Raw genomic sequence first — 16,276 nt, 5'->3', positions numbered from 1 at the left:
ATATCTTATGTACATACATATTATATATATACATAGTTTATATACATACATATCTATACATACATATATATATACATACATTATATATATACATACATTATATATATACATACATATATATATACATACATATATATATATATACATATATATACATACATATATAATATATACATATATATATACATATTATATATACATACATAATATATACATATATATACATATATATACATATATATATATATATATTACATATATATACATATATATATATATATATATACATATATATATATACATATATATACATATACATATATATATACATATATATATACATATATATATACATATATATATACATATATATATACATATATAATACATATTATATATACATATATATATACATATATATATACATATATATATACATATATATATACATATATATATACATAATATATATACATATATATATACATATATATATACATATATATAACATATATATACATATATATACATATATATATGCATATATATATACATATATATATACATATATATATACATATATATATACACATATATATACATATAATATACATATATATACATATATATATACATATATATATACATATATATCATATTATACATATATATACATATATATACATATATATACATATATATATATATATATATACATATATATACATATACATATATATACATATATATATATATATATATATACATATATATACATATATATACATATATATACATATATATACATATATATACATATATATACATATATATACATATATATACATATATATACATATATACATATATATACATATATATACATATATATACATATATATACATATATATATATATATATACATATATATATATATATATACATATATATATATATATATATATATACATATATATATATATATATACATATACATATATATATATATATACATATATATATATATATATATATACATATATATACATATATATACATAGAAAATAATTAAGGTACTCAGAAACCTGGATGTTTGTACATTTACAGATTTTTATTAATGTCACATATTAAATGAAGCGCTTTTCACCTAGTCGTGTAGGTTTTTCAAATTGTTTTCAAAACAATTTGAAAAACCTACAAGACTAGGTGAAAAGCGCTTCATTTAATATGTGACATTAATAAAAATCTGTAAATGTACAAACATCCAGGTTTCTGAGTACCTTAATTTTTTTGTATATAATTTCTGTACATCACCTCCAAACCTTCAAATATATATATATATATATATATATATATATATATATATATATATATATATATGCATATACATGTGCGTATGTGTGTTTGTATGTATGTGTGTGCCATGCAATATGTATGCGGTTGCTGATGTAATCTGTGTGATCAGTGATATATATATACGTATCTATACTTTCTGTCTTGGCCTTCAGATGTACCATCAGCCCATAGCTGTCACCTCTGGTGAGGTGAGCCAACCCAACACAGCAGCCACCCTCTCCAACTACCTCCACGACACACTTCGTACCCAGCAGCGACCCAATGAACCCGAATGGAGTGAAGCATGGCAGAGAGCTGGAGGTGGGGCAGTGGCCAGCAAGGTGACCTTACTATATATATTTATACATATTAACTAGACTGATGATGATGATGTTGACGATGATGATAACGATGATGATGAAGATGATGGTGATGATGGTGTTTGTGGTGGTGATGATGATATTGGTGATGAAGAGAATGATAATTTAGGAGCAAGAGGGGAAGAAAATGGACGGGAGGCAGCAAGTAAAAAGGCAAAGAAAAGGATGGAAAATCTATTTACAAAAATATTCAGTTTACTTGTAACAAGTCTTAATTGAATCCCGTTACACAGACAAGCCCTTCATCGTTGTGATATCCCCACTGCACACGCACACACACATCTCTTCAGTCTCTTGACCAACATCATTGTTCGACTACATTTAACCCCTAACTCCATACCCATTACTGCTTTACAACCCATTAATCATAGTCTCATGGTCCACATCTGATTAGCCCTCAACAATACAAGAAATTGAACCCTTAACTCAAGATATAACAGATTCAGAACAGTTGCCACTTGCCATTCCATCCAATGCCCTAATGTTCTACCCCCAACTAGCAGCTGCTAGGGGACAAGTTAACATGTTTATTATGTTGGTCGCTGACATAAACCCAAGGCCCTCACCCATTTGTTGTATTGATGGTTGACATAAAGCCAAAACCACAAATACTGCAGGAGAGAGAGAGAGAGAGCAGTTGTTTAGGGCTGACTTCCACTTCCTGACTCATAAATTTCCTTCGTTAACCCAGGAAGGACAAAGAGTAAAGTTGATCTCTGCAAGATTTGTAATCAGAAAGTAAAAATCCCAGACTACAAGGTTATGCTGTTTAAAAGCCAGACCAGCATTCTGGTTTCAATCCCCAACACAGATTTTCTCTATAGCTGTGATTTCCAACTTTTATCTCTCTACAACTTGGTCCATGTTTAACCCTTTAGCATTTCAACTGTCCATATCTGGCCCAAATATTCTACACATTTTATGTTGAAACTGGTCAGATCTGGCCTCTCCCAATGTCCTTTTAAAAAATAAACAAGCCCATCATTGAAATCTCAGAGCCATGAAATAATACAGGGTTAATCCAAATCAATGGGATTAAGTAAGGATTACATTTGACAGAGTAATCTGAACGCTAATGGGTTCAGCTGTTTCCACAACAATATTGGCAGCTAAAAATGTTTTTTTTTTTTAATTATAAACATTATTTTGAAACACAGATGGGTGCATGTACTGCACTTTTCTGCTAAGAAATACACATGCAGCAATGCACCTGGCACATTGTGACTTGACCCTCACATAGCTGCAGCTGGCCCTCCAGATAGATTTTCACTGTTATTGTCCCAGACCAAAAACATCACCTGGAAATATATATATATATATATATATATATATATATATATATATATGTATATGGCAGCAGTGTGTGTTACAGTACACTGGCTGAAAACATTTGCTCCAAAGAAAAGCATTAATGTCACATAATCTCATCATTCTTGCTAGCAAATGTCTAGCATGTGTCATCTCTAGGATGGCTGTGTTAACACAACCAGGAGAAACAGCTGAAACCACTCATTTGCAATGTCTTCTGAGGTCCTGGAGGAGGGGGGGGGGGAAATTAACAGGTGTTATTGTTGAGATGACAGAGTGTGTGTGTGTGTGTGTGTGTCTGTGCTTACTCGTGTATCCAAAGACGCAGTCTTTGGTTGCATTATAGTAATAATAGTCACATAATATTTTCCAGTACTGGAATCTCTCTCATGAGTTACATGTTTTGCAGAAGAAATCTTTTGCTTCACTAAACACACACACACACACACACATACTATATAATGTGTGCTCATATACATACGTGTGCATACATATATATTCACACACATATACATGGATAAATAGACAGAAAGATAAATATGTGTGCACACACACACACACACACACACACATGACCCTCAAGAGAGTTACGTCTCACCTCAAACCACTCCTCCCCGCCACCCTCTGGAAAGGGGGAGGGGGGATATTTACCAAAATATGTTCCAAAGAGTTTATTTCTGCACCCCCACCCCCAGCAACCCATCTACGCCTCTTACTCTTCCCCTTTGTGTTCCCCACTTCATCTCTTTCTCTCTCTCTCTCCTTCCCCTCTGCCTCCCACACAAACGTCCCTCTTGCTTCTCCTTAAACTACCACCACCACCATCAGCATCATCATTGTCATCAGCTTGTAAACACTGCATACCACAACCACCACTGCTACCCCCACCAAGGCCACCACCATCACCAGACGACCCCGGCTTTCTAGACACCTGCCATGAAAATTAGAAATCACCACCACCACCAGCAGCAGCAATAAATCAGATTTTGAACTTTGTGAAAGGAACAACACTTGTGAGGCACAAAAGAGAGAGTGTGTCTCTTTTGATGATGATGATGATGATGATGAAAGTGACAAAAATGATTATGATGATGGTGGTGGTGATGAAGCCTGGAGATAGGCAAAGAGAGATGGAGAAGAGATAGAAAGACAGAGAAAAAGAATGATAGAGAAAAAGAGAGGAAGGTATAGAAGGAGAGAGAGAGAGAGAGAGAGAGAGAGAGAGAAAGAGAGAAATATTGAGTGATAGGCAGAAGGAGAGAAAGAAAGAGAGAGATTGAATGATAAAGGAAGAGAGAGAGAGAGAGTGCATATGTACTTGTATGTTAATGTGTGTGTGCGTGTGTATGTGTGTGATAGAGGCAGGGGTGTTGGTGTGTTGAGGTTTAGGGTTGGAGCAGGTTATTCATGGCGCTGATAAATAGCTGCATTTCTTGAAAAATAATTTCCCCAGTTGCAATAAACACGACCATTTTCTCACACGCTTTCCTTGAGAGTTTCTATTAAAAATGAATCTTTAAATAACATTTCACATTATCTCTTCTGATCAATGGTCGTCGTCGCCGCTGCTGAAGAGTGTGGCAGCAATTACAGAATTTACTGGAACTATAACCAAATTCCCTTCATGTCTTTAACACACACACACACACCAACCCCATCACATTTTATCGTCATCCTTCTCTCTCTCTCTCTCTCTTTCTTGCTTTTCCTCTCTTTTCTCTTTCTTAAAACTCTTGAGATTCACCTGGCTTCCACCACCACCACTACTAACAACAACAGTAACAACAACATCTTCACCTGCTCTTTAACACTTTGACCTTCATCACCATCAGATTCTGTACAAAACTTGATATATTTCATGGTATTAAGGTGTTTGAATATTTCCAAATATGGAATATAATTCCCTGTGTTTTGCTCAAGAAACTCCACAACTTGCTAACTATTCTCTCCTTTTTCGTTTCATCCCCCCCTCCACCACCCCTCACTCTCAATCCTGCAGACCTTCCACTCCATGCTTCTCCTCCCCCACCTCCTGTCCTCCTTCACCCTCCTTTCCCCTCTGTCTCTTTGAATTTTTGTCCGTTCCCCCACACCTGCAGATGTTTGCCACAGTAATAAACACGTTACTATAACAACCACCACCCCATTGTCGTCCACTCTAACTCGTTTTGAGTTTTTTAATAAAACTTACAAATTCCCACATTCTTTCCCATTCAGTGGGATTCCATGTTAACCACTCTTTGACTGTTCCAATTAAACTCTTGTCTTCAATGTGCTGTTTAACCCGTTAGCATTTAAACCGGTCATATCCAGCTCAAATATTCCGCTTTCATGTTAAAACTGCCAAGATCCTGCTTCTCACACCTTCCCTACAATGTCATTCCAAAAGTAAATGATCACCTTATCGAAATCTCAAAGCTATCAGATAATCCATGATTAACTGAAAACCATATTAATAAATAAATCTAGCATTTTACAGAGGAATTTGAATGCTAAACAGTTAATCCACTTCAGTTTTTGCTGCAATCCATGATTGATTCATGAGTTTAGTTGATGTTAGTGCTTAACCTTTTAGCTTCCAGATTCTTCTGTCAAATGTAATATTTGTTTATTCACATTGTTTTGACTTAATCGTGCATTTTCTTGCAGATTCAAAGTTTTGATGATGTGATTGTTTATTTTTAGAATATTGTAAAGTAGATGGGAGAGGCTGGTCAGTCAGAACATAAAACAGGTGAAATATTTTGGCTGAATATGGCCAGATTAAATGCTTAAGGATTAACATATTTAGGGAATATTCTTTGAATATTCCTTTGTCTTTGCTGTGTCAGGAGATTATATTATTTGGTGTTTAACAAGTTTATATATATATATATATATATATATATATATATATATAAGCACACATATTCCTACATTTGTTGCCCATATCCTCTGCACAGATCTGAATTTTTTTTTAAATTTTTTTATTTCCAGGATTTTGTTCATTCCTGAGATGTCAACTGTGCTGCCACCTGGTGAGAGAAATCAATAACAGTAGCGACATCAACAAGAAGAAAACCCACTACAGCAACAACAACAACAGCAGCAGTAACAACAACAACATAAACCACACTGGCCAGATGTGATCTAACTAAATTCAGTTGATTGCGGACAGAGTTGAGTCAGACATTATTGCTGTGTCACGAGACATAAAACAAGGCACACACACACACACATGCACAGACACAGCCACACGCATGCACACACATAAACAGACACACACACATAGTACACACCCACTCACTCACTCACTCACACACACACACACAATTAAATATCAATTACAACAACAACATCAACAATAACTATACATAAAAAGCTATTTTCAAAGTTTTGCAGTGAAGTTGATATTTCATTGTTGAGTTGAAAAACTTGTCTAAGCCGACGTTGGATTGGAAGGTTGTAAAAAAACTGTCATATATTGTTCAAGCTTAGTACAGAATATTGTGACACACAGACATGCAATGTGACAAACAATCTCATGTTAGTGGAAAAACTCATCTAAGCTTTGAACAATACCTTCTTATGTTTTGCCAGTGGAACAACCAGCTTCAGCTTGAGATTGAACCTTGTAACATAATATTCCACATCAGTGGAAGAACTTGTTTAAGCTTGGAACAAACTTGTAAAAAAAAAATTCCCCTGTTAATGGAAAAACTTGTTTTAAGCTTGGAACTGTATAGACCCATATATGCTGAAGAACATGTCTAAGCCCAGAACTGTATTATAATGTATACAGGGCCCTGACAGTTGAAGAACCTTGTCTAAACCATGACTGTACCATAATGTATATAGTCCCATTTCAGTCGAAGAACTTGTCTAAGGCCAGGCTTGTATCATAATGTATACAGGGCCTTGTCAGTTGAAAAACTTGAAATTACATATCAATGTCCATGTTTTTAATTTGTGAAAATAAAGGTGTGTGTTTCTTTAATTATATTGTCAAAGTCATTTCAGGTGACCAATGAGGTCACTGCTGTGGAAGGAGCTTGAAACTGGGAACCAGGGAGAATGAAATTGATAAATTCCTGGACCTAGAGAGTAATTAGACAGGCTGTGACTTTAGTATTAAGTCTCTCTATCCAAATGGGTTGCTATATAAGTGTGCAGGTCAATGTTTGTGTGTGTATATATACATACATACATCAATGAAGATGATGTGACTGCTATTTCTAACAGACTGAACGACCACATAGAGGAAGCATGTATGTGATATGAAGAAATCTATGATTCTGCATTAGTAGAAGAAGACAGTGAATCATGGTTTATGAGAAGAGGCTTCAGAGTAGAAAATGGTGGCAGAACAGAGTCTGTGAGAAGATCTAGGAGAGAGAGAGAGAGAGAGAGAGAGAGGGGGGGAGGGAGCAAGAGAGAGGTGTGAGTATGTGTAGAGCAGTGAAACATGGATGATGCTTTAAGAGGAGGTGGTGGGGTGTCAGAAGAGGATCTAATAAAGTTGGACAAGATTTATGGAATGGTTCATATGAAATTGAAACAATTTGCTAGACATAAGTATGCTGGTATACTCACACACACAAACATTTACACACACACACAAATACATACTTGCTGTGGCATATACGCACGCACATATACATACACACACCATGCATATATAATGTATTGCTAATATTACTAATAAATGTTTACTCTTGTTATTTAACACTGTCCCGAGTCCCATATTTAAGTTCCGAGCTAATAACTAGCCTCTGGAATATAATATGATACAGTACGTGCATAAACATAAATGCACACACTCACCCATACATACATGCAGCCCCCCCACACACACACGTACACAGAGGAGTGGATGCAGCTCCATGCTGTGGCCACATTAGACAAAGGTTGGCCACCGCAGTAACAGAGCAGAAACAGCATGGAAAACTAAGTAGGGAAAGAGTGTAGCTACTAATTTAAAGGGCAGAACTTGTCAGAGTCACATTGGGAAAAGTATCTGTGGAATACTCAACCACTAAAGTAAAATTTGAGTTTGTCAATAGTTCCGTCTTTACAGTGAGAACTATCATTTGCAGAGACTGAGACGTGTGTGTATGTGTGTGTGTGGGGTGGTAGGGTGGCAAGTGTCTTGTACTATAGCCTTGGGCAGATCAAAGGTTTGTGAGTGGAATTGGAAGATGGAAACTGAAAGAAGCCACCATATATATATACACACACACACATATCAGTAGGTAGATTTTGATATTTGCATTTATATGTATAGAAACATACACATGTACACACACGCACACATATATATATATATATATATATATAGCAGTATATTTGTATATACATGCATATATATCTCTACATATGTATGTCTGAATATATATGTATTTATACTTATGAGATAAAATCTGTCTACACATACACACACACATATATATGCATATATTTATATATAAGTATATATATATATTTACACACACACATATTATATGTATATATGTATGTATTTATATACACATGTTTGTATGAATATGTGTATATATATATACACATATATACATACAGACCATATAAATATGTGTGTGTATGTATGTGTGTATATGTATGTAGATAGATAGATAGATAGATAGAGATAGACAGACAGACAGACAGACAGACAGACAGACAGACAGATAGATAGATAGATAGATAGATAAATAAATAGATAGATAGATAGAGATAGACAGACAGAGAGATAGACAGAGAGATAGAGAGAGAGATAGACAGACAGACAGGCAGACAGATAGGTTTACTGGAATATAGTATAGTATTCTTCACATGATGTATACACAACCATCACAAACATATACTTGTAACTATATACATATATATATACACATAAGCATACATATAAATGTCGATATACTTCTATGCATCCACTCATACACTGTTGCTAAGCTGATTAGAACACAGATCCAATTTGTACTTACATGCTTTATTGTGCATCATAGGCAGGGTGTGCATGTGTGCATGTGTGTAAATGTGTATGCATGTCTGTATGTGTCTGAGTATTAATTTGTCTTCTCTCTCTGTCTATCTTTCTATTTATCTCTCTATCCACCTATTTACTTCAATATTTTGTACTAACACACACTCACACACATATACATGCAATACATATATATACATATATACACAAACATATATATATATATCTGTGTGTGTGTATATATATATATAGATATATATATATATATATATATATGCATATGTATGTATATAGATTTTTATGTGTGTGTCTGTATCTTTAACTAGCTGTCTACTTATCTACCAATCTACCTCTCCATCTGTCTACCTGTCTATCAAACCTACATCAAGTATTGCTCAGAACACAAACTTTATCTTCTTCATTTAAGCTTTATCTCCTGTACAACATGATGTATTCTAGATATATCACTCTGTGTGTGTGTGTGTGTGTGTGTGTGTGTGTGTGTGTGTGTGTGTGTGTGTGTGTGTGTGTGTGTGTGTGTGTGTGTGTGTGTGTGCATGTATAGTTATGCTTAGGTATATATTTATATATGTATATGTTCTTGGGTGTATTTGTATATCTATGTTTTTATAAAAATGATTGAGTTTACATGTATATACATATATGCATATATATTTGGCAACTTGACGACCTTCTGTGTTTTCCATTTGTGCTTATATTATGTGCTTTTTTTAACCTATACATATATGAATATATATATACATCTACATATACATATATATAAATACATATATATACATATATATACATACATATATATATACATATATATACATACATACATATATACATACATATATACATACATACATATATACATACATATACATACATACATATATACATACATATACATACATACATATATACATACATATATATATACATACATACATATATATATACATACATATATATATACATACATACATATATATATACATACATACATATATATATATATATATATACATACATATATATATATACATACATATATATGTGTGTCTGTATATATATATATATAGATATAGATATATATGGAGACAGTGAGAGACTTCCTATAATCATCATCATCATCCTCAGTTTTATGTCCTCTTCCTCCTCTGTCATGGCTTAGATGCTTTGACAAGATCCAACAGACTGGAGAGCCAAATCTTGCTCCAGTATGGTTTCTACAGATCGATGTCCTTTCCTTATGTCAACCACTTTACAGAGGGTACTGGGTACTTTTCACATGGCAGTCAACACCAGTGATGTTACATAAAGTAACAGGGCAGCTGGAAGGGTGCCAGAAACAGAGGTGACTGTGTGTGTATGTATGTGTGTGTGTGTGTGTGTGTGTGTGCATGTATGATAGTGTTATACATGTGTGTATATAGGACAGTACCATACACGTACACCACACATATCTGTGTGTCTATATTTTCTCTTCCATCTAGGAGTTGAAGAGTTGAGTTAGACCAGCCATCTTCTTGATGACATTTTAAAGTAAAGATTTAAAAAAGACAACTTTCTGCCATTCTTCGTATCCCCTAACCCTAACCCATTCATCTTTTAAATTTTAAAAACATCTTGAAGATTTTTATAGTCCCATATCTTCTGATCATTTGTTGTGTGTGATTTAAGGAGTTGTGTTCTTTCTCCAAGAATCCAAGTCCAGATATTCTTTGATTCATTCTCTTTGGCACATTTGCTTTCATTCCAGTAATAATCCTTTCATCTATTGGCACAAGGCCTGGAATTCTTAGAGAGAGGTTTAGGTGATTACCTCAACCCCTGATACTTCCTTTATTGACCCTAAAAGGATGAAAGGCAAAGTCAACCACAATGGGATTTGAACACAGAACATAAAGGAAGATAGAATACCACCAGGCATTTTGTCTTGTGTGTTATGATTCTGGCATCTAATCACATTTTTCCTTTCTTTTCAGAAATATTTAAATATAAAACTAAAAGTTTATTTTCACGAATGGATTTACAAACTTCTTCCTGATTATCTTTGTCCTGTAACTTTTGACTACATCGAGGTCAAATGGACAGCTGATACCCACAACACATCAGGTTCTTATTTTGAGATCCCAAACAACAATATCATGTCCATTCATAAATTTTAATAGCTGTTTTTATTCTCCAGTTCCACAAATATTTTTTTGAGCCCTCAATTTTCAAGAGTTTGTCTTTATTATTAGTTGTCCTGGTTACCAAATCACACATCACACAGGGACATTTTGGACATAATGTAGCTAATAATGACTTCAGTTTTGGCCCCACAGACCCTACATCCTTATGTTTATAGCTGGATGATGAGTTTGCCACTTGACCAGGAGGGAACATGGTGGGGCTTTCTCGGTGTCGAAATATGTAGGGTCTGAGTTCATCTTAAAAGTGTGATGTGTCCTGCTTGTCAACAACACTGTACCACCTGAATTTGTTACAATAAGATGTATCCCTAAGCACCACAAGAGACACAAATATCACCAGATGTCTCTGGATAATACCAGATACTTACAGATACCACCATAAGTAATCATACACCACTAACCATCAAGAAAGGTACGACCACACATCTCTCGATATACCAACATACATTAGCAGACATTAACCCACTTCTTGCCCCCATACATTACCACACACCCATCCACCCAGCAATGTACTCAGCCAGCCACCCGTCCACCCCATCCAGCAACCAAGCTAGCCGCCCACTACTGTCTGCCCTATACCCCTGGATATGAAACTTTGACCAGTCAAGAATTACATCATCATCTTTAACGAATCATGTCACGTTTTTATAAATCTTTTCTCTAACTTTTCTCTTTTGTTTCGGTTTGTATTATGCATACATACGTATATACACACACACATATACATATACTCATACACATACGTATACTCATACACATGTACAAATATATATTTATATATAATCATACATACACATCTTAAAATACATATATGTAGATATATATATATATATATATATATATATATATATACATATATATATATATATATACCCATCTATATGTTTATACCTACACATATATAGAAAGAGAGAGAGAGTTGTGTGTGTGTGTGTGTGTGTGTGTGTGTGTGTGTGTGTGTGTGTGTGTGTGTAGTCTTTCTTTTCTCCTGTTCAGTGTTCTTGTTTCTGTTACTTTCAGCGTCAAAGCCAACATCCAGCCTCACAGACAGCTTTCATCTTTCTTTTATTTCTAGTTTCTGTCTGCCCCAATAGACACAGGCTGCTGCTGCCGCTGCTGCTGTTGATGTCGTCGTCGTTGTTGTTGTTGTTGTTGTCGTCTTCAAGAGCCAAGAATCTTCTAGAACTATTGTTGTTGTTGTAGAGTTAATTAAAGACCTTCAGTAGAATCATTAAATATTGCTTAACGTCAGAGAAATACACGTAGTCATATCTTTTGAGGTCGTCTGCACAAAGACATTGTTAAAGGGTTGTTGTTGTGGCTGTTTAACCCTGGGTCAACCCTGATTAAGTAAATATATGATCAAGGGACTTTCCAGCTATGACCATCCTGTACATAAATGTTGCTTAATGCCAGACAAATGCAAGGAATTATATTATTTGAGATTGTCTTCAGGAAGACATTATTTCTAGAGCTGGATGCCCTTCCTAATGCCAACCACTGAAGACAATGTACTGGGTGCTTTTCTCATGACATCTGCAATAGTGAGGCTGCACTGTGGGGTGTAGTGGGGTGTGTGTTGAGAGGCTAAAGTAAGATAGGGGGACAATCACAGGTGTCGTTTACTATTGAGGAGATAGATGGCTAGCCTGTATTAAGGGGAGATAAAGATGATAATGATGAGGTTCCATGGGTGAATTCTCCAGGTACAGGAGTACATGAGTGAGTATAAGAAGGGGATAAAGTGAAAGGTGATGCACAGTCACAGAGATGGAGATGAGAGGTACAAAGGGTGGCAATAGTGAGTGGAACAACAATCAAACCGGTGTGTGTGTTAATTAATAAGGCATTAAAACAGAATGACTTTCCCTAGACAGAATAATATATATGCATATATGTATGTATGTATACTTACATACTCACACACACACATATATATATATACTTATCTATATGAGTGTGTTTGTGTGTATATAATATATGTATCATCCAAAATGGAGATGAGTACCAGCACTTCCATGTGGTACACTTGAACACTCATGAAGATCTCTTTGCATGAAACCATTGATTGCCTTGCTAACCCGCAAATAAAGAGTATTCATCCACCAGTGCAGTGTTAAGCACTCGTTCTCACTGTTTCATATTACCAGATATAAGTATGTATTTATATATATTATATACACACATATGTACATATATATATATATATATATATATATATATATATATACATATATATATCTATGCACACGCATATGTATATACGTATACAAAGGAATATTAAATAACAATAACATCATCAATAATAACCTCCACCCCACCACCCCACCACCACCACCACTCCACCCCACCACCACCACCACCACTCCACCCCACCACCACCACCATATCCCAAATCAAAGAAACAGAAAATTGTCAAATTACAATTGATTAGCGCTATTGATGTGACGGTGATCAGTTCAATTCTTAACAACCTGAGGTGGCTGCAGTGATGCTGATGTATCATATGGTGCAATGATGCTGATGGTGATGATGATGGTGGTGATGATGGTGATGGTGACTGTTGTAGGGTACTGATTTTTGTTCATGCCATAATATTGATGTGTTATTGTTGCTGTTGTTGTTCTGGTTGATATTTATCCCCATGTCAACCATGATTGCAGGCTTTCCAACCATGGCCATCTTGTCGCTTGTCTCTGTGTAGGCAATCTAGGACTCTGCTATCCCAATGGGTTTGTCTTCAGCACAGCAGGGTGTGATTTGAGGAAGACTTGGCTATTATGTCTTGCAAGCCGAGGAGCCAGTTTGTCTCTTCTGTGGTGATGTTGTATGGTGGGGGTGGGGTGGGGGTAAGGTTGTGATATGATGTTTGGGGGTGATGGGGGGGTCATGTTGTAAGACAATGGTGTTGGAGTGGCAGGGAGAGAACAATTGGTGAGGAGGTGTAGAGACAATAATGTATTGGGGGGGAGGGGCATTGATATTGTGTGTGGTGATGTAGGGGGGAGTAGGGTGAAGGATAATACGGATGGTGACAATGTGCGACAATGATGCAGGGGTGGTGATGATGTGGAGGGGGGGGTGAGGTGAGGATGAGGAAATAATGACAGGAACCAAAGAACAATGATAACAGTAGCGATAACATTACAGGGTAATTTTCTTTGTGGAATTTAAATTGGACAAAATATTGCATAAATCTTCTTTCTTCCCCCACCCTGGGGCCATGTGGGTCTGTGTGTTTTCGTGGTTTTCTTTATTGTTTTTAGGAGATTAATAAAAAATAGGCTGAGATGGAAATTTCCAAGCCTCAGCCATTTTCATTACTACCATTACAACCATGGCCACCATTGAGAACATTGTCATTATCATCATCAACAATAACATCTTGGCGACAAAAGTAACAGCAACACTGCCTCTACCACCACCACCACCACCACCACCACGCTAAAAAAAGAGACCTACTTCAATATTATATTCCTAACCTCACAATATCAAATCCGGAAAATTGGGGAAAAAAAATAATGTAGTCCCTGGTGAGGATTTATTTAATAATGGGGGGAGAGTAGGGGGATGAGAAAGGAATATGGGGGGGTAGAGTGGAGGGAGTGGGGGGGTGCTGAAGGGAATAAACTTAAAACTGAGAAAAACTAATGAAATATGAAAGACAGAGTTTAATACGAAATATAACAACCACCACCACCATACTATGGCATTACACTAACAGCACTACACAACTACTACCACCACTACCAACAACAACACCACCACCATCACACTACTAATGCCACCACCTCCACTACCAGCATCACTAATTTACAATTAAAAAAAGGAGAAATTTGATGTTGTAAAGGTGAGGAAAAAATTACTGAAAAATTACTGTGTGTGTGTGTGTGTGTGTGTGTCTTCGTGTGTGTGTTGCAAGTCAGGTTGTTATTGAAAGGAAATTACTGCAGGGGAGAGAAGTGTGTAGAGAGGGGAGGGAGGAGAGAGTTGTAGAGTGTGTGTGTGTGTGTGTGTGTGTGTGTGTGTGTGCGAGTGTGTGTGTGTATAAGTGTAAGAATGTTAGTTTTTCTTCCTTGACTGCTGAGTAGCATCTTTTAATGAACCTACATCGCATTTTTATACATACATACACATGTATATTTAAGTGTAGACATATGCGTATATATCAATGTGTGTGTGTGTGTATATATATATATATAGAGAGAGAGAGAAAGATATGAATATGCATATGTATTAATTTTTATATGTATGCATATATGTGTGTATGTATATACATATACCTTTATATATGGTATGTATATCTCGTGTCATCAGTATATATATGTGCATGTGTACGTATATATTTATATGCATGTGTGTGTGTGTGTGTGTGTGTATACATATGTGTGTTTATATGTATGTATATATGTATACATATGTACATATTTGTGAATGTTTAGATATACAGATGTATATGCATAGACACCCACACACTGATATGTGTATATGATTATCATCATCATCAATTTCTATCAAGTGTCTGATCTGGTATGGAGTGGACAGGTCAAGCCAGTGTCAATCAGTTCTTATTTAAAGATGGTTTGTAAGGACACACCCAGCTCAAACATTTTGTTTCTACAGCTGGGTGCCTGTCCTGTTATTAACCCCACATTACACAGTGTACTGGGTGCATTTTTGTCTCAGCATCACCACACATGAGTGAGGTTTTAACCCCAAAAGTAAAAGGGTCCTCGTTACCCTCATTACCTTTAATGTACCATGTCCCCAAAAAGTGAATAGAAGAGAGTGGTGACAGAGGAATGAGGAGGAATGCTTGGTGAACTGGTGATGCTGTGTGGGGTTTGAAGGATGGGTACATAGCACGGTGCCCATGAAAGACAGTGCTCCTGATGACGTGTGAGTGCACAGCTATTGCTGAATCATATTTATAATATATATAATATGAAACATTCAGTAACTAACAGCTGTTGTCAATAAACAGAAATAATTGTTGTGATTTTTAATTAAAACCTGTTCATTTCATCTTGTTTTATGAATTTTTTTTGTATGAATTCTGTGTATGCTAACAGATTTCCACATGTTTATG

General features: G+C 35.4%; 1 protein-coding gene and 1 long non-coding RNA gene across 5 annotated transcripts in view; one reads left to right on the top strand and one right to left on the bottom strand.

Moving 5' to 3' along the window:
• Positions 1–7,000, top strand: part of LOC106873244 (protocadherin alpha-8) — a 59,690-nt gene extending 52,690 nt beyond the window's left edge. For 2 of the 4 annotated variants that reach the window (XM_014920525.3, XM_014920523.3), the window contains 2 exons: positions 1,510–1,677; positions 6,001–7,000. In XM_014920525.3, the coding sequence (XP_014776011.2) occupies positions 1,510–1,677; positions 6,001–6,018 (186 nt within the window). In that variant the 3' untranslated portion in view covers positions 6,019–7,000. The remainder of the gene's footprint in view (positions 1–1,509; positions 1,678–6,000) is intronic. The other 2 variants (XM_089362138.1, XM_014920526.3) reach the window with 1 other exon arrangement.
• The window catches only part of LOC128249409 (uncharacterized), a 57,485-nt gene that overhangs the window by 16,556 nt on the left and 24,653 nt on the right, over positions 1–16,276 (bottom strand). The window lies entirely within an intron of this gene.

This window comes from Octopus bimaculoides, chromosome 14 (assembly GCF_046866305.1).
Source record: "Octopus bimaculoides isolate indiv1 chromosome 14, ASM4686630v1, whole genome shotgun sequence".
Lineage (NCBI taxonomy): Eukaryota > Metazoa > Mollusca > Cephalopoda > Octopoda > Octopodidae > Octopus > Octopus bimaculoides.
This window is presented reverse-complemented; position numbering and strand designations above follow the sequence as displayed.